General features: G+C 46.4%; 1 protein-coding gene across 1 annotated transcript; it reads left to right on the top strand.

Annotated features, from left to right (window-relative positions):
* The first annotated feature begins 2,690 nt into the window (after positions 1-2,690).
* On the top strand, positions 2,691-7,181 carry LOC136453547 (putative ataxin-3 homolog). Its single transcript, XM_066454105.1, has 2 exons — positions 2,691-3,149; positions 6,240-7,181. Exons 1-2 carry the CDS (start codon positions 2,880-2,882, stop codon positions 6,966-6,968), a joined length of 999 nt encoding a protein of 332 aa, XP_066310202.1. The 5' UTR covers positions 2,691-2,879; the 3' UTR covers positions 6,969-7,181.
* The last annotated feature ends 8,184 nt before the right edge of the window (positions 7,182-15,365 follow it).

Here is a 15,365-nt window from a genome sequence, read left to right as displayed (position 1 = left end):
ACCTTGGTGGTCACCTCAACAACGAGGATGTAGGAGCTCCTTAGTGGGGTTGCCAAACCTCAGGATAAATCCTTGTGTCCCATGTGCTTATTGTTGTGATTGCTAGAGATTACTTGTATGTGTTTGTCTCTTTGTCTCCCAAACTTCCATTTTAGGGTTTGGACTCGATCTACGGTTTGGAGGCATTACGGCGTCAAGGGAGTGACCCAACATCTTCATCAAACCACTAGGAAGTGAGGTTGTAAGATTATTTATCCACAAAGTTAAATTTGGCACTGCTTTTGTAGTTCACGTAGGCGTCGGAACTGCTAACATTTGCGCCGGAACTTCTTACAATGTCAGGAGTTCTGACCTAAACGCCAGGACTTCCGATATTGACTGACAGATTTAAACTTAGCATTTGCAGTAAATTTGTAGATACGCCTATTCACACACCCCTCTAGGCATTGTTAGATCCTTTCAGGTACCTTCCTGCATGGGTGCAAGGCATGGTAATTGGTATTACGGTTGACTCGAATGTCCTATCATACCATGTGCTTGTCATCAGGAAGGAGCAGGGTGCAATCGTCGGGCGAGGCGGAGCTCGCCCTCATTCGTCGGGTGAGGTAGCGCCAGCCCTCGGACGTCGGGCGGGGCGGAACCCACCCTCAATCGTCGAGTGAGGCGGAGCCCGCCCTTGGCCATTGGGCGAGGTGGAGCCCACCCTCGGACGTCGGGCGGGGCGGAGCCTGTCCTCCGACGTCGGGCGAGGTGGAGCCCACCCTCGGACGTCAGGCGAGGTGGAGCCAGCCCTTAGCCATCAAGCGAGGCGGAGTCTAGCCATCGAAGGTTGGGCGAGGCGAAACCAACCTTCCATCATTCGGGCAAGAAGCGTAGTAGCGTTCTTATCTAACCGGAAGCGTCAACGTTCGATGGTTTATTAGTTCTACCTCATTGGGTACCCCGATATTAGGTCCCCGACACCATGCATAAAAACATTTGAACTCAAGCTAACAGAGTATAAAAAAGGGAAAGACAGGCGCTACAATGTATGCAGGACAATTTTTCAATGTCAGCTTATTTCTTGCCAAGAAGTTGCCCCATCCTAGCTTCCCAGCAGCCACACTTGTGCAGTGTCACGCCACGACACTTTGAGCTCCCCCTCGCGAACCCTGTGCTTTGGCACCGGAGTATGTGCACAAACTCCTCCTCGGTGCAATTCCTCTTCTGGAAAGCACATCTATCAGTCCACCGCGAAACTATCGATCATGGAGAAACTATAGACGCCACGTGATATTTTCATGCAACTATTAACTGCTTCAAATCTAGGAGAAATGGAGAACATCTATCCTTTATTTCCATGTGTTTGGTGACTGCGGGACGAATCACATCTAGGAGAAATTAGCATTTATGAGTCAATTGAAGTTAGGGAAATCAAAGGAGAACAAATCAAGTACAGCCAATAGATCGATCCTCATTGCAATGCCACCGGACAACCATGCCTCCATTGCTCCACCTATAGTTTCAGAGAGAACCAGAAATTTATGGATCAATAAGATTAATGGAAAATATGAACGAACATCACAAAGATAAAAAAAGAGAATCGAATCAAATTGAGTGGATCAGGGTATGAATGAATCTTGGATTTAGCCATCAGCGACATTGCGTATCTACATGATGGAGCATAAAACCTAATAACTGTGATGGAACAATGCCACATATTCACTACACCAGGCAGCACAACTGACAAAGGCAAGACGAACGTGTTCGTAACATAGACGAATATACTGCCTAGTATCTGAAGATCTCATCAATAATCGCTTTCGGTCTCCTTCCATGGAACACGCACAAAAGAAATGAAAAAACCAAACTATTGGATTATGAATCAGAAGGGGCTCAGGGAAGGGAGAGGGAAGAGCCTATAGGTGCCGGAGCACAAAGATCCAGTGAGGGCACCGCCGCGTGGCACGGGGCGGGCCGACGAAAGCGGCTCCACGTGACCTGGCGAGGGCCGCCGCTGTGTGGCTTGGGATAGGGCTACGAGCTGGCCTCGGCACATCCTCGAGCGCCGCCGCACTGGCCGCCGCGGGGCAGGCGCGGGAGGCGACGGTGTGGCGAGCTGCGAGTGAGGGGCGACGATGGGGGCGCGGCGGATGCAGACGACGGTGGCCGGCCGCGCGTGGAGCGAGGGCGCGGGCAAGGATGAGGGTGCCCGCGCGATGGCGATGATGGCCGCGCAAGATAGGTGTCACGAAACTACCGGGCGGACGAATCACGGGAGCGAGGTTTCCTTTTGAGCTCTTTCCTTTTGTGTTTTTATCGTGGGCGCGGGCGTAGGAGCGTCGACTCGCGGATCGAAGAGGAATAGCAAACCGACAGAGCGATGTATGGGAGCGAGGAGACGATCGCACGGGGAAGGATAGGGAGGTCAGGCGAAGTTTTTGTCACACTAAAACGGTGTCTTCTCTTTAGTTTTTTTAGTTGTGAGATGAGAGATGAGAGATTGCATCATTTTCACAAAAATTTTCACGTTTCTTTTATTGCATTGAAATTTTGATGTTAAACGTGGTACATGTTTATCCTATGTGATGGTTTACGTGTCAACTTATATTGCATCATAAAAAACCACGTCGTTGCCAGGCTGGCCTTTTCAGATCGCGTACCGGTCTACGTGTCATTGTGTCAGGGCTGTTTGATGGTTTTGCGCTGGGGAATCTGCGTCACCACCGAGACGGACCCGACACACGCAAAAAAGCACTTGCACAGCTCCTCCGCGCCCCCTTTCCCCCGTCGGCCGATTTCCTCAACCCTGCCTCGAATCTGTGATACGACGAGGCTGCGAAGAGCCGAATCGCGCCGCACTGTAGGGTGAGGCTTCTGCAAGGTTTTGGAGCGGGGCGATGGAGGCGCCGAGCAACGGCGGGCTACTGTACCACGAGGTTCAGGAGGGGAAGCTCTGCGCCGTGCACTGCGTCAACACCGCCCTCCAGGGCCCCTTCTTCTCCGAGTTCGACCTCGCCGCGCTCGCCGCCGACCTCGATCAGCGGGAGCGCCTGGTGATGCTCGAGGGCTCCCGAAGCCCCGGCGCGGCCAACCCTGCCGCAGGGGACTTCTTCGCCGAGGGCGAGGGATCCCACAACGTCTCCCTAGGCGGCGATTTCAGCATCCAGGTTAGTCCAGGCCCTCCAGGTCCAAGCTTCATGGAGATTATCCTTTTAGGTTTCTTGGGCTCGGTTAGATCGACCCATGCGTAGATCACAGCTTCTTCCGTGGACTCGGTTACAAGTTAGTTGCCTGTTAAGATCGTTGTTTAGAATTTAGGGGATTTTTGCTCGAGCATTGCTGTTTGGAGTCGTCGATTGCCTTCAAGTCTAGTCGAAGATTCTAGGTTATGGGTTTGCTAACAGCGAAGAGAATTACTTGAAGCAGACAAAATAACAGGGTTTAGCTTATATATAGAATAAAAGAAAGTTAGGTAGTCAATGCATCATCCCAGTCATGTGAAGGAATGCTTATCAAGTGATTGCATGATTAGAGACTCTCTCCTTGAACATAGATGATGCAATCCTATTCCAGTCCTAATGGTACTTAGGCAACCTCCTGCGTTCATAATCACCTCTGTCAGATGTGAAAGGGGTTTCTGAGGGATAAACAGTACTTCTTGTCTTTGGTACTCAAAGAACTGCATTAAAATTTGCATGATTCTCTGCAGGTGATTTGATATAGGATTGTACTTTTTTTTTATTACTGGAAAGTTTAGATGTAGTTGTTTCCTGTATAAACAATAGCAAATGTCTTCACAGCGGTTTGTACCAGTTTACGCTACGTACTTGGCCTGCACCAATGCATGTGCATGCATGCTATGGTAACGTATTCTGTTGTCGTTACACTGTCCAAAATTATACGATTGATGTACATATTCAAGAGTTTATCTGGCTAATGTAGCTTGATTTTTGTCGTGTACTGAATTGCTGACGTTAAGAATGAATTCAGTTTCTTACAGTTTATATCAATTGACTGAAGTTATTCTTTAATTTGAATTAGGAATATGATCAACCTTGGTACTGGTATTAAGGTTTTTTTTATAACTGGTGTTAAGGTTAGAAGCTTTAAGGTTTTAAATGCTATTTCAATTTGATCTGCTCCATAAACAATTAAGGTTGTACCTAGTGCAGAGAGCTCCCGCTCTGTGCAGGGTCTGAAGGGTGTCAGTGGCGAGCCTTACCCTCGCCTGTGCAATGCGAGGAGACCGCGACTCGAACCTAGGACCTTCCGGTCACAGGCGGTAAGACTCTACCGCTTGCACCAGGCCCACCCTTCCTGCCACATAAACAATTGTGGAAAGAAAACTCGATGGACGTCTGGATTCTGAAAAGTTTCACGAGTCGCTAAAATCCAGATGATTGCATAGCCATCAGTGTTACCAGATACCCATTTAGCCATGTCCTTTCTTTTTTTTGGCCAAGTCGGCCATGTTGGATTCCGACACCCACCATCGGATTCCAAGTGGTATTTGGCATGTTCCCAATAATTTGCCAAATTGGACACTGGCAGACACTATTATTGTGCGATGGTGGAATATGATATGTATTTTTACTCCAAATCTGTTGTAAATCCACATATAGAAATATACACATTTTTTAAATTCTGCTAAGCACATTAAGACAAATTTTGTAATGACATGGAAGAAATAAAATATGATGTACATTCTGAGCCAATTAATTGGTGAAGGATGTAAAGTTGGCTGAGGTCGAGTTTGTTGGTTAGGGCTTCCCCCTGCCAAATATTTACTGCTGTTATATTAACGGAAGGGGGGACTTGGTGCTGCGCCAATGCCAAAGGACGGATGCTTGGACCTAGCTAGGTAGTTTAAGGCTATGTCTGTCTATCTATTCAAAAGGTGCGAATGTAACCTAAAGAAAACCATAACAAATCCTAATTTTCTTCTTACTGCTGCATGTTTGAGAGAAAAATACAAGGAGGGACTTTTGAGCCATTGTACGACCAGAGTAGCCTTTTGATGGCTGGTGCCCTTCACTTGTCCCGTAGAGCAAAGAGCCATGCTGTCATTGCAATAGGGACAAATAGAAACTATGGAAGGAAAAGAATGCTGCTGTAGATGAAAGACATACCTGTCAATCATAAAATGATGAATCTGAGCACAAATAGCGGTGAATAGACCACTGTTTTGCATGTTGCTGATATTTGGATGTTTCACGCATTTTTATTTTAATTTGGCGTTTGTGCATGTCTTCATCAAGTTATTAAGATGACACTAATTTGCTGTGAAGTTGCTTTAATACTGTCCTGATATGGCACTTTGCAATATGGAGGCATTCCGGTTCTTTTAAAGTTTTCTCCTAAAGCCTTCAGGATGTATAGAAGGGTCACCAAACATATGCAATAATTAGCTATTTCCCCTTTTTCTTCATTGAATCATATTTGTCTTTGCATTGTATGACTGCAGCATCCTGGTCAGCCCCTCTGATTATCACTTTACACATTTGGATGTGAATTGGGGGAAAAAAAACTTGACCTGCGGGGGGTAAGACGGCCCCCGGACAATGCCTGGTAGAGAAGATCTCTCACGCAGATCAAGAAAATCCCCGAACCTCCGCCCCTGCACCCTTACACGGGACCGTTCACCACGTGAGATGGTTCGGAACCACCTTGCTTTGAGTGAGTCGGACGAGCGGATTTTTTTTTACCCAGGCCACGTAAATCCGCTCCCTCTGGGAGTCGAACCCGGGTCGCTGGGGTGCCATGCGGCCGCTCTAGCCATTTCAGCCAAGAGTCCGTTGGCAAGTGAATTGGGGGAAAGATGATTAGGAATTCATTAAATATTCGTTTCTAACCCAAAGCTGCAAGATTTTGGTAGTGGGTCCTGCCACACTCAGAGAATGGGTAAATATTTTAGAAGTTGAAAGTACATTTTTTTAAGAAGGTGCACATTAGACCTGAATTTGGACAGATGGGGCGCGGTTATATGTTGAAATACACAAATTGTGATTCTTCATTTTGTTTGTCTCAGTCTTTATACTTACATTTGATCTGAACAGTTTTCCCTCTTAGAGGAGCATCATCTATGCTTGTATCTTTGCAATGAATCTGGAATGCTGTCAGCATTGTCTATTGCTTTTATTCATGTCCACATGTAGAGTTCATATGTTCCATTATTAACTGTAACTCAACCGAATATGGTACCAGTCTATTACACAGATAGCATTTATTCATTTCTTCTAATAGGTTTCTTCGAACAGGTTTTGCAGAAGGCGCTGGAGGTTTGGGACCTCCAAGTTATCCCCCTTGATTCCCCAGCTGCAGAGTCGTCCCTATTTGACCCTGAGCAGGAGGTTGCTTTCATTTGCCACCTGCAGGACCACTGGTTTTGCATCAGGAAGGTGAATGGGGAGTGGTATAACTTTAATAGTCTCTACCCAGCTCCCGAGCACCTGTCAAAGTTTTACCTCTCAGCTTTCATCGACACCCTGAAGGGGTCAGGCTGGAGTATCTTTGCAGTCAGAGGCAATTTCCCCAAGGAGTGCCCTATGGCAACTGAAGGCTCTAACGGTTTTGGTCAATGGCTTACCCCTGATGATGCCCGCAGGATAACAGCCTCCTGTAACCAGGTTCAAACACCTACTCAGCAGGTACAACCCTCTCTACTTGGTGAACAATCAGAAGGGATGAGTGAAATGGACATGATTGCAGCGCAGCAAGAAGAGGCTGATCTGAATGCTGCTATAGCTGCTAGCTTGATGGACACTGGGGGTCCATTTGCCAGCTATAATGCAGCTCAAGGATCCAGCAATTCACAAGATGCTCCTGCTACTGAAGCAGCTCCAAGCAAAGATAATAACCAGGAAGAAGCTGATAAATCTGAGCCGAGTGGACCTCCCTGTGAGGACACTCAGGAGTTGGCTTCAGGAAGTGACACCAAAAGGGAGGTTTCTTCTGTAGAGGAGAAAGGATCAGCGAAAGAAGAATAGGCTGGCACTTCTGATCAGTCTGTAACTGAGTTAGACAATACAAACAGAAACTGCCCTCCATTTCAGTGGAGTCATGCTTTTGTTTAGTTCCGAACGCCGTATACAAAATGCATAGTCTGAATTGAATGGGTTTTAAAACTTTCAACAGGTGTAACTGTTATGTGCGAACTGCATAGAGACTAGAGTGGCGGTTTTGAACCCCTTTTTTCTGTCCTTTTTCGTGTGTGAACTTATGCTGGATCTCCCTTCACACTACAGCCTGAGCACTCGTTTGGATGTAGTTGGATTCGCCTCAATCCACATATATTGGGTGGATTGGAGTGAAACTTAAACTAAATTCTACCCAATCCACCTCAACACATGTGAATTGAGGTAAATCCGATGATATCAAAACAAAGCTTGATGGTGAATGCTCATGTTCTTGTTGTGTCGTTGATGCAGCCATGAATTATGCTGGATCTCCCTTCACACAATAGCCTGAGCATTTGTTTGGATGTAGTTGGATTCGTCTCAATCTACATATGTTGGGTGGGTTGGAGTGAAACTTGAACTAAATTTTACTCAACCCACCTCAACATACGTGGATTGAGGTGAATCCGATAATATCAAAACAAAGCTTGATGGTGAATGCTCATGTTCTTGTTGTGTTGTCGTTGCAGCCATGAATTACCGAGTCAAGAGCTTGTTTCTTCAGGTGTTACCTTTGTCAATTCTTGCAGTTTGTGGCAAGACATGAAGTCATGAACCGGTGGTGGAGCGCATGTAACATGCTTGATTTTGGGCTGAATCGATGACGGGAATACCTTTTAAGCGTCAGCCAAATGATATATTAACCCAGATGAACATGCACAATGCTCTAGTTTTTTTATCTGTCGTTAGATTCACTAGTACTCCTACCAATGAACCAAATCAGTAAGCACGCATTGTTCATTGTTTGTTGCTCCTCTTGCAGCCTGTTCGTTTCGACTGGATTGCTCGTATCTGGCTGGATTGCTCGTATCTGGCTTATAATCTATGGCTTAAACATTATTTTTTTTTCACACCAAATCAGCCGGCAGTACTTTCAGCTATGACTTATAAGTCAATCCAGCTGAAACGAACAGGCTGTTGGTCTCTTGGCTGTTGCCTTTGCACTCACCTGCCACAGCCATACGTCCATACCTCATGGCAAAGCCGAGCTTGTGCAAAGGCGGAGCCCGGAAGGAGGCCGTCCGTTTTGTCCAAGCTTGTGCCGAAAGGCGGAGGCCGCCCGTGTTGTCATATGGTCGGGTGTAAAGGAAATCCAAGGATGCGACGCGGACGCCATGCTTTTCCTCTTATTTTTCTGTTTCTTTGGGTTCAGATACGACGGTGTTGCTGACAAGGTATCTGGGCCGCTGTGGGGCCCCACGCCACGCTTGCGCCTCTTTCCACCCAATTTTCTCCGCCTTGCAATTTTCCAAACGGTAATGATATGGACAGGGCGTCCAGGCGGCGGAACAAACCGTTTCACAGTCCGTTCCCCACACTCGTGTTTTCTCCCGTTTTGCTCGCTCTCCCGCACTCGCACTCCGTCCGCTCCTCCGCACTCGCTCTCCCCCTACTTTCCTGCCTGCTCTTCGGGCCATCCCGGGGACGGGGACATCGTGCCCGCACACGCGAGCTCGCTGCGCGCCCTGTCCGCCCGTGCTCCCTCCCTCCGTCTGTCCCTCACCCCTCCGCGACCTACATGCACCCCCACACTCCCTGCGAATCGGCTCCCGCACCCCCACCGGAGACGAGGACGATGGCGGCGGCTCCGACGAGGTAGGTCGTGGGGGGATCTGGATTTGAGCCCTCCTCCTCATCCTCCTATGGATCTGAGCCCTCCTCATCCTTCTCTAGATCTGAGCCCTCCTCCTCCTCCCCCTCCTCTGAATCTGAGGGATGCGGCAGTGGCTAGGGTTCTAGCGAGCTCTGATGTCAGATCTCGCCGTGTTGCAATGGGTTTTTTTTGAATGTTGCAACAGATGATTTCGAATGTTGCAATGGGATTTTTTGGGTCGTTGTAACAAATATTTTTACGATGTTGCAGTACTACTGCTTGAGATGTTGCAGCACATTTTTTCGAATGTTGCAGCATAATTTTTTGATGTTACAGTATATGTTTTTTCGATGTTGCAGTACATGTGTACACATTTTTTCGTTGTTGCAGTAGATATTTTTCGTTGTTGTAGTGCATGTTTTCTAATGTTGCAGTACATATTTTTTCAATGTTGCAGTACATATTTTTCATTGTTGCAGTAGATATTTTTCGATGTTTGCAGTGCATGTTTTTCATTGTTGCACTACATATTTTTCGATGTTGCAGTATTTACAACCCGATATTGCACTACATAGTTTTTTCATATGTTTTTGCAATGTTGCAGTAGAAGTGTTTCATGATCTTTTAGGACAATAGCGCGGTGGGGGAACGGGGTACGTTGGAGAAGGGGGGACAGGAGCGTGTTCAGGAGCGGAGCCGTTGTCTGGGGCACGACTAAAAGGTCCTAAATGGCTAGAGGGGGTGAATAGCCTATTAAATGTTTCTAGAACAACACTTAACAAACCGGTTAGGCAATTATGAGACGAAGCAAGTATTGGCTAGTCTACTAAAAATACAAGCCACCTACCATAATTCTAGTTTATGTAGTCTCTATCCACACAATGGCTATGTCACTACACTAAGTTAGTGTGCTCTCAAAGGCTAACTAAAGAGCCACACTAACCAAACTAACAAGCTCTCACGACTAGCTATACTAAAGAGCTTGATAACTAGTTTATGGTAATATAAAAAGAGAGAGCAAAATGGTTATACCGCCGAGTCGAGGAATGAACCAATCAATCACAAAAATGAATACCAATAAAGACCGATCACCTCGGAATCAAATGATGATACAATGATTTTTATCGAGGTTCACTTGCTTGCGGCAAGCTAGTCCTCGTTGTGGTGATTCACTCACTTGAAGGTTCACGCGCTAATTGGCATCACACGTCAAACCCTCAATAGAGTGCTGCACAACCAACATAAGATGAGGATCACACAAGCCACGAGTAATTCACTAGAGTACCTTTTGGCTCTCCGCCCGAGAAAGGTCAAGAACCCCTCACAATCACCACGATCGGAGCTAGAGACAATCACCAACCTCCGCTCGACGATCCTCGCTACTCCAAGCTGTCTAGGTGGTGGCAACCACCAAGAGTAACAAGTGAATTCCGCAGTGAAACACGAACACCAAGTACCTGTAGATGTAAACACTCAAGCAATGCACTTGGATTCACTCTCAATCTCACAAAGATGATGAATCAATGATGGAGATGAGTGGGAGGGTTTTGGCTAAGCTCACAAGGTTGCTATGTCAATATAAATGGCTAAGAGAGTGAACTTGAGCTGGCCAAATGGTATTTATAGACAACACCAAACAATAGAGCCGTTGGCTCAATTATTGGGCTGACTACGCGTCGACCGGACACGTAGGTCATGTGCACCGGACGCATCGGCCGTGTATACCGGACGCGTCCGGTGTGGCAACCGGATGTGTCCGATCACTACCTGACCGGCACGTGTCTAATTCAAAATGAAGTAGTCATTACTGCTACCACACTCACCTGCGATCGGACGCGCTGTTAGAAACGACCGGACGCAGAGCCATGGCGTCCGGTCGAGTCCAGAGAGCTCCTAGGGCCGACCAGATGTGTCCGGTCACTCTAGACCGGACGCAGGAGACTCAACGTTTGGTCGAGTCCAGAGCTCCTAGAGCCGCTCTAGGCCTACCGGACGCGTCCGGTCACACCGGACCAGACGCTCCTAGAGTCCGATGAATTTTTAGCACAGAAAACCTGAGACTCACTGGTTGGCGACCGGATGTGTCCGATCGCTCTCTACGACACTGCTTCGAGCTATTTCACTTTGATCAGACACTAAACAGTAACTCATCAGCGTCCGGTCATTCCACTGAACAGAGTTCGGTCACTTTCGCTTAGTCACTCACCTCGGGTCCAAATACCGGACACGTCCGGTGTGGCGACCAAACATGTCCGGTCACTTCAGTCAGACTGCCCCGAGACTAGATGAAATACGGGACACGTCCGGTCACTTTGTGACCAGCGCGGCTAACTTGTTTTCAACTCTATCTTCTCTACCCTTGCTCAAATGTGTCAACCACCAAGTGTATCACCTTGTGCACATGTTTTAGCATATTTTCACAAGTATTTTCAAGGGTGTTAGCACTCCACTAGATCCTAAATGCATATGCAATAAGATAGAGCATCTAGTGATACTTTGATAACCGCATTTCGATACGAGTTATAACCCTCTTAATAGTACGGCTATCGAACCTAAATGTGATCACACTCGCTATGTGTCTTGATCACCGAAACAAAAAGGCTCCTACCACTTATACCTTTGCCTTGAGCCTTTTGTTTTTCATTTACTTCTTTTCCAAGTCCAAGCACTTGATCATCAACATGACAACACCATCATCATGTCATGATCTTCATTAGCTTCACCACTTAGAGTAGTGCTACCTATCTCATGATCACTTTGATAAACTAGGTTAGCACTTATGGTTTCATCAATTCACCAAAACAAAACTAGAGCTTTCAACGGCGGGGTAGGGGTGCTTTAAAGTGCAATCAAGCCCTAATTGTGGGTTTTTGTGATAATGACCACGCAATTAGAGAACTAATGAGATTTATTAAGATGACAAGCAGGGAATTTATTATAGAGGATCTTACATGGAAAGGAGGAGCCCCTAATTATAAATAAGGATGGCATCACGCTCAAAGGAGTTTTGAATTCTTTTGTCTTTTGAAATTGAGTATGGGAAAAGCTGTACTATAAATGGGGCACCACAACTGGTTAAAAGTGTGCAATCAAATGCTCAATCTTTACACAAAACATCCTCACACCTCAACCAAGACAGCCAACTTAGCAACTCCTTCACCCTTGCTGTCTTGCTGGGTGCAATAGTGCCGCACCTAGAGAGAGGCACTGCCGCACTTAAGTGACCGCTAGAGCTGAGAGAGTATTTATACACATCCTCTTCCTCCCCAACGTCTCTCCTTCTCCTCCTATTGATTCCAGCACGCCCAAATAGAAAATTAGCTCTCTCTCTCTCTCTCTTCCTCTATTGTTGACCTCAAACCCCCCAAATAAACTTATTGATTTCTCCATCAATCCTTGAGGGAAAATGGTCCAAAACTCGATTAGAGAGCAGCTCCATTGATTCCTCAACTCGAAAGAGCATTTGGTTCATGTTTTGGTTGGTGGTTGTGTTTGTTACTCTTGGAGCTTGGCTCCTAGCCAGCTAGAGCGTCGCCCGATGAGCTTGCCAAGTTTGTGGCAGCCCCGGAAGGTTTGTTACCACCTCTTGCAACGAGTAAAATCGCCCCTTATCTCAAGAGTTCACTCTTTTGACTTGAGAACGAGGTAGGGTTACAAAGCCCTAAGCCTTAGTAGTATACCTCAACAACGTGGACTTAGGCAAGTCTTGATAGCGAGCTGAACCACAGAATAAATCCTTGTGTCATCTTGTGCTTATGTTGCTACACTTATGTTTTTATTGTTGTTGAGGTAATTTCTAGGGTTTGAGGTCGATCTACTTGTGTGTGGTGTTCCCACCACTTTTAGCTGTCGATCTGTGATCTTCTATCCTGCAGGAAGCTAAGAAATTTACCTGATCTAAATTTCATTGGGTAGATTTTGAACTGTGAACTAATCTCTCCTGCAGGTATGGTAGTGCCATTGTTTGGTGCAGTAGTGTCGCTATGTGGCAGTGTCGTGGGTGAATTTGACTTCGGTTTGAGTTGAATTTTTATAGACCTATTTACCCCTCTAGGCGTACTAAAAATCCTATAGTGCTCCTACGAGGGTGAGGCAAATGGATGTGGATGGGGTTAGCGATGGGGATGGGGATAGGGATAGGGATGGAGACAAGGATGCGGGGACGTGAAGTATGGGCAGGTCACACGTGCTTGACAGCATCTCAATGAAAGTGGGCTCACATGCATACGTGTGGCAAGCAGATTGACTACGAGCGAACACAATTATAGGGGCAGCAGCAGCGCGAGCGTCAAACTCTAGGAGCCTTTTCCCTATGTACCATTAAAAAGATGGCCTTTTCCTACAGGCCACTAAAAAGTTCGGACTTACCTAGGTGCCATGACACTTTATTTCTTTGCCCCCCAAGCCATTCCGTCCATTTTCGCTGGTAACGGTGTGTAACGGCAAGGAGAAAAGACCGAAGTGCCCTCAGTCTAGGGAGGATGAGTGAAATTGCCGTTTGCCCTGTGTGCCACTCCCTGACCAAACGTTTGAGCGCCAAGACAGTTGACGTGGGCAAGTTTTTTGGTGCCAAAGGCACTGGGCTTGGCGCCAAAGAGACCCCGCTTGGTGCTATAAATAGGCCCTCAGCCCTCCCTTCCCACTCATTCTTCTCCTTTTTGTCTCTCCTGCTGCCTTGCTGCCAGTGCCATGTCTCAAGCGTCAAGCAGCTATGGGAGGAGGCCTAGGCGGGTCATGTGCCCCAACTGTAGTGTGCTAGCTAATCGATTCATATCGATGACTACGAACAACCATAATCGTGCTTTCCACAAGTGCCCGTACTTTGCAGTTTGTTTTTCTTCCTTACTCATTCATTCATAGGTTGTTCTTTATTCCCTGTTTGGTGCTAATCTGTTGATGCTGTTGTTTATAGGCCGGAGGGTGCTAGTTTTATCAATGGGAGGACAAAATGGAGGACACTGTTGTGCACCCACCTAAAGCACCTGCTCCATTACAGGCCATTCCTCTGTAGGCAGTGGCAGCACCAGCTCCTATCTCTACAGCAGCTCCTCTGGCCATCGTCCAGGAAGATTCCCAGTCGGCTAGAATTGTAGGCAATGCAGTAGTGGAAGATAGGGTTCTTCAGCAGCTTAGGTGGATTGAAAAGCTGGTGTTTGTGTGCATCTTTCTTGCTTTGTATGCTATCATGAAAAAGTAAGGCCCTATGTATGCAGACTGTGTATGTGTGTGTTTGAATGAAGACTAGTGATGCATGAATGAATGGTTTTCATCAGAGTTATGATCTAATTTATGATAACATAGTAATTCTGACATCTAAAAAAATAACATCTCACAAAGTTTCATCTAACCAATAGAGTTCCATCTCATAGTCATTCATCTCACATCATAGTTTCATCTTACATCACAGTCATGCCAAAATAAAGTGATAGCAAAGCAGTAGTAGTTTTTACAGCCAAATCACCAAAATAATAACTAAACACAGGTGGTTTTCATTTAAACCCTACCTTCTTCTTGCTCCTGGTATTAGAAGCTGGGCTGGCTGGGCAGGCTGGCACAATTGAAAGCTTTTTTGGTGTAAGCTTCTTCTTTAACCCTATCTTCTTCCTTGGTGAAGGCTGGGGCAAAACAACCTCCATTGGTTCTGTCTGCACAGTCTCTTCATGAAATGGGGCAAGATACACAGACTAGAGGGGAACAGTGTCATTGGAACCAGTTCCAGATCTGTTATAGTCAAGTACCAGGAAAGGTCAAGCACACAGTTTCATCAAAAAGTGCAAATGCAGAATTGGATCATGCTTACCTACTAGTCTGGGAATTTGTATGACATGTTGATGTACTAGTAGCTGGGCCCTTACTTTTCTTGGTAGCTGATGTACTGGTAGCTGGACCCTTTGATGAAGAAGATGATTTCCTCTTCCTCTTCTAGTGTGTAGCATTGGCCACTGCCTCATTGTGTGGGAAAACCATGCCTGATGCAAGAGTTTTCACAACAAAGCTAGTCTCTGTATTATAACTTGCTACTTTTTTCTGCCTTTTCTTTGGGAGACCCCTGCAAAGGACAAGTTTACAGTTAGTACATGTATTTAATTTATAGGATAAATGAAAATAAAGTACATGTTTACCTTTCAGCCTCCATTGCAGTAATGTCTTCTGGGTTCCCATTCTTGCAGGTGTACCAGTGGTGGCCTAACTCATGGCATATAGGACACTCATGCTTCTTTGACTTCTTCTTACTACCTCCCTCAACAGCTGACTTCATCATGTTCTTCCTCCTACCACTAGTGGACTTGAGACATGGAGGGTGCATGAAGAAGCCATGTGTTGCTTTGGGCCACATGGACTTGTCAGGAATGCATGGGATAGAGCCTACATAAGCATCCTTGAACTTCTGAACAGAGAAGAAATCATCTACATGATCTTCTAGTCTTGCACCTGGAATTGAGGTGATGTAGGCAATAGTATGCTTGTAGGGTATTCCTGACCCCTGCCAGACTCTACAGGAACAGGTCCTATTTCTTAAGTCCACCACAAACCTAAACCTAGACCCCCCCCTTAGCACAGATTTCTGCAACACCTTCAGGAGAGCTTGTGATCACTTCAATATCAAGATTGTA

The sequence above is a fragment of the Miscanthus floridulus genome, chromosome 5, assembly GCF_019320115.1.
Source record: "Miscanthus floridulus cultivar M001 chromosome 5, ASM1932011v1, whole genome shotgun sequence".
Classification (NCBI taxonomy): domain Eukaryota; kingdom Viridiplantae; phylum Streptophyta; class Magnoliopsida; order Poales; family Poaceae; genus Miscanthus; species Miscanthus floridulus.
This window is presented reverse-complemented; position numbering and strand designations above follow the sequence as displayed.

Bases quoted from the DNA above. Each gene is read 5' to 3' on its own strand.
- LOC136453547 (XM_066454105.1), top strand. From the start codon at position 2,880: ATGGAGGCGCCGAGCAACGGCGGGCTACTGTACCACGAGGTTCAGGAG. The intron at 3,150-6,239 runs GTTAGTCCAGGC...TTCTTCGAACAG, and splicing joins GCGGCGATTTCAGCATCCAG to GTTTTGCAGAAGGCGCTGGA.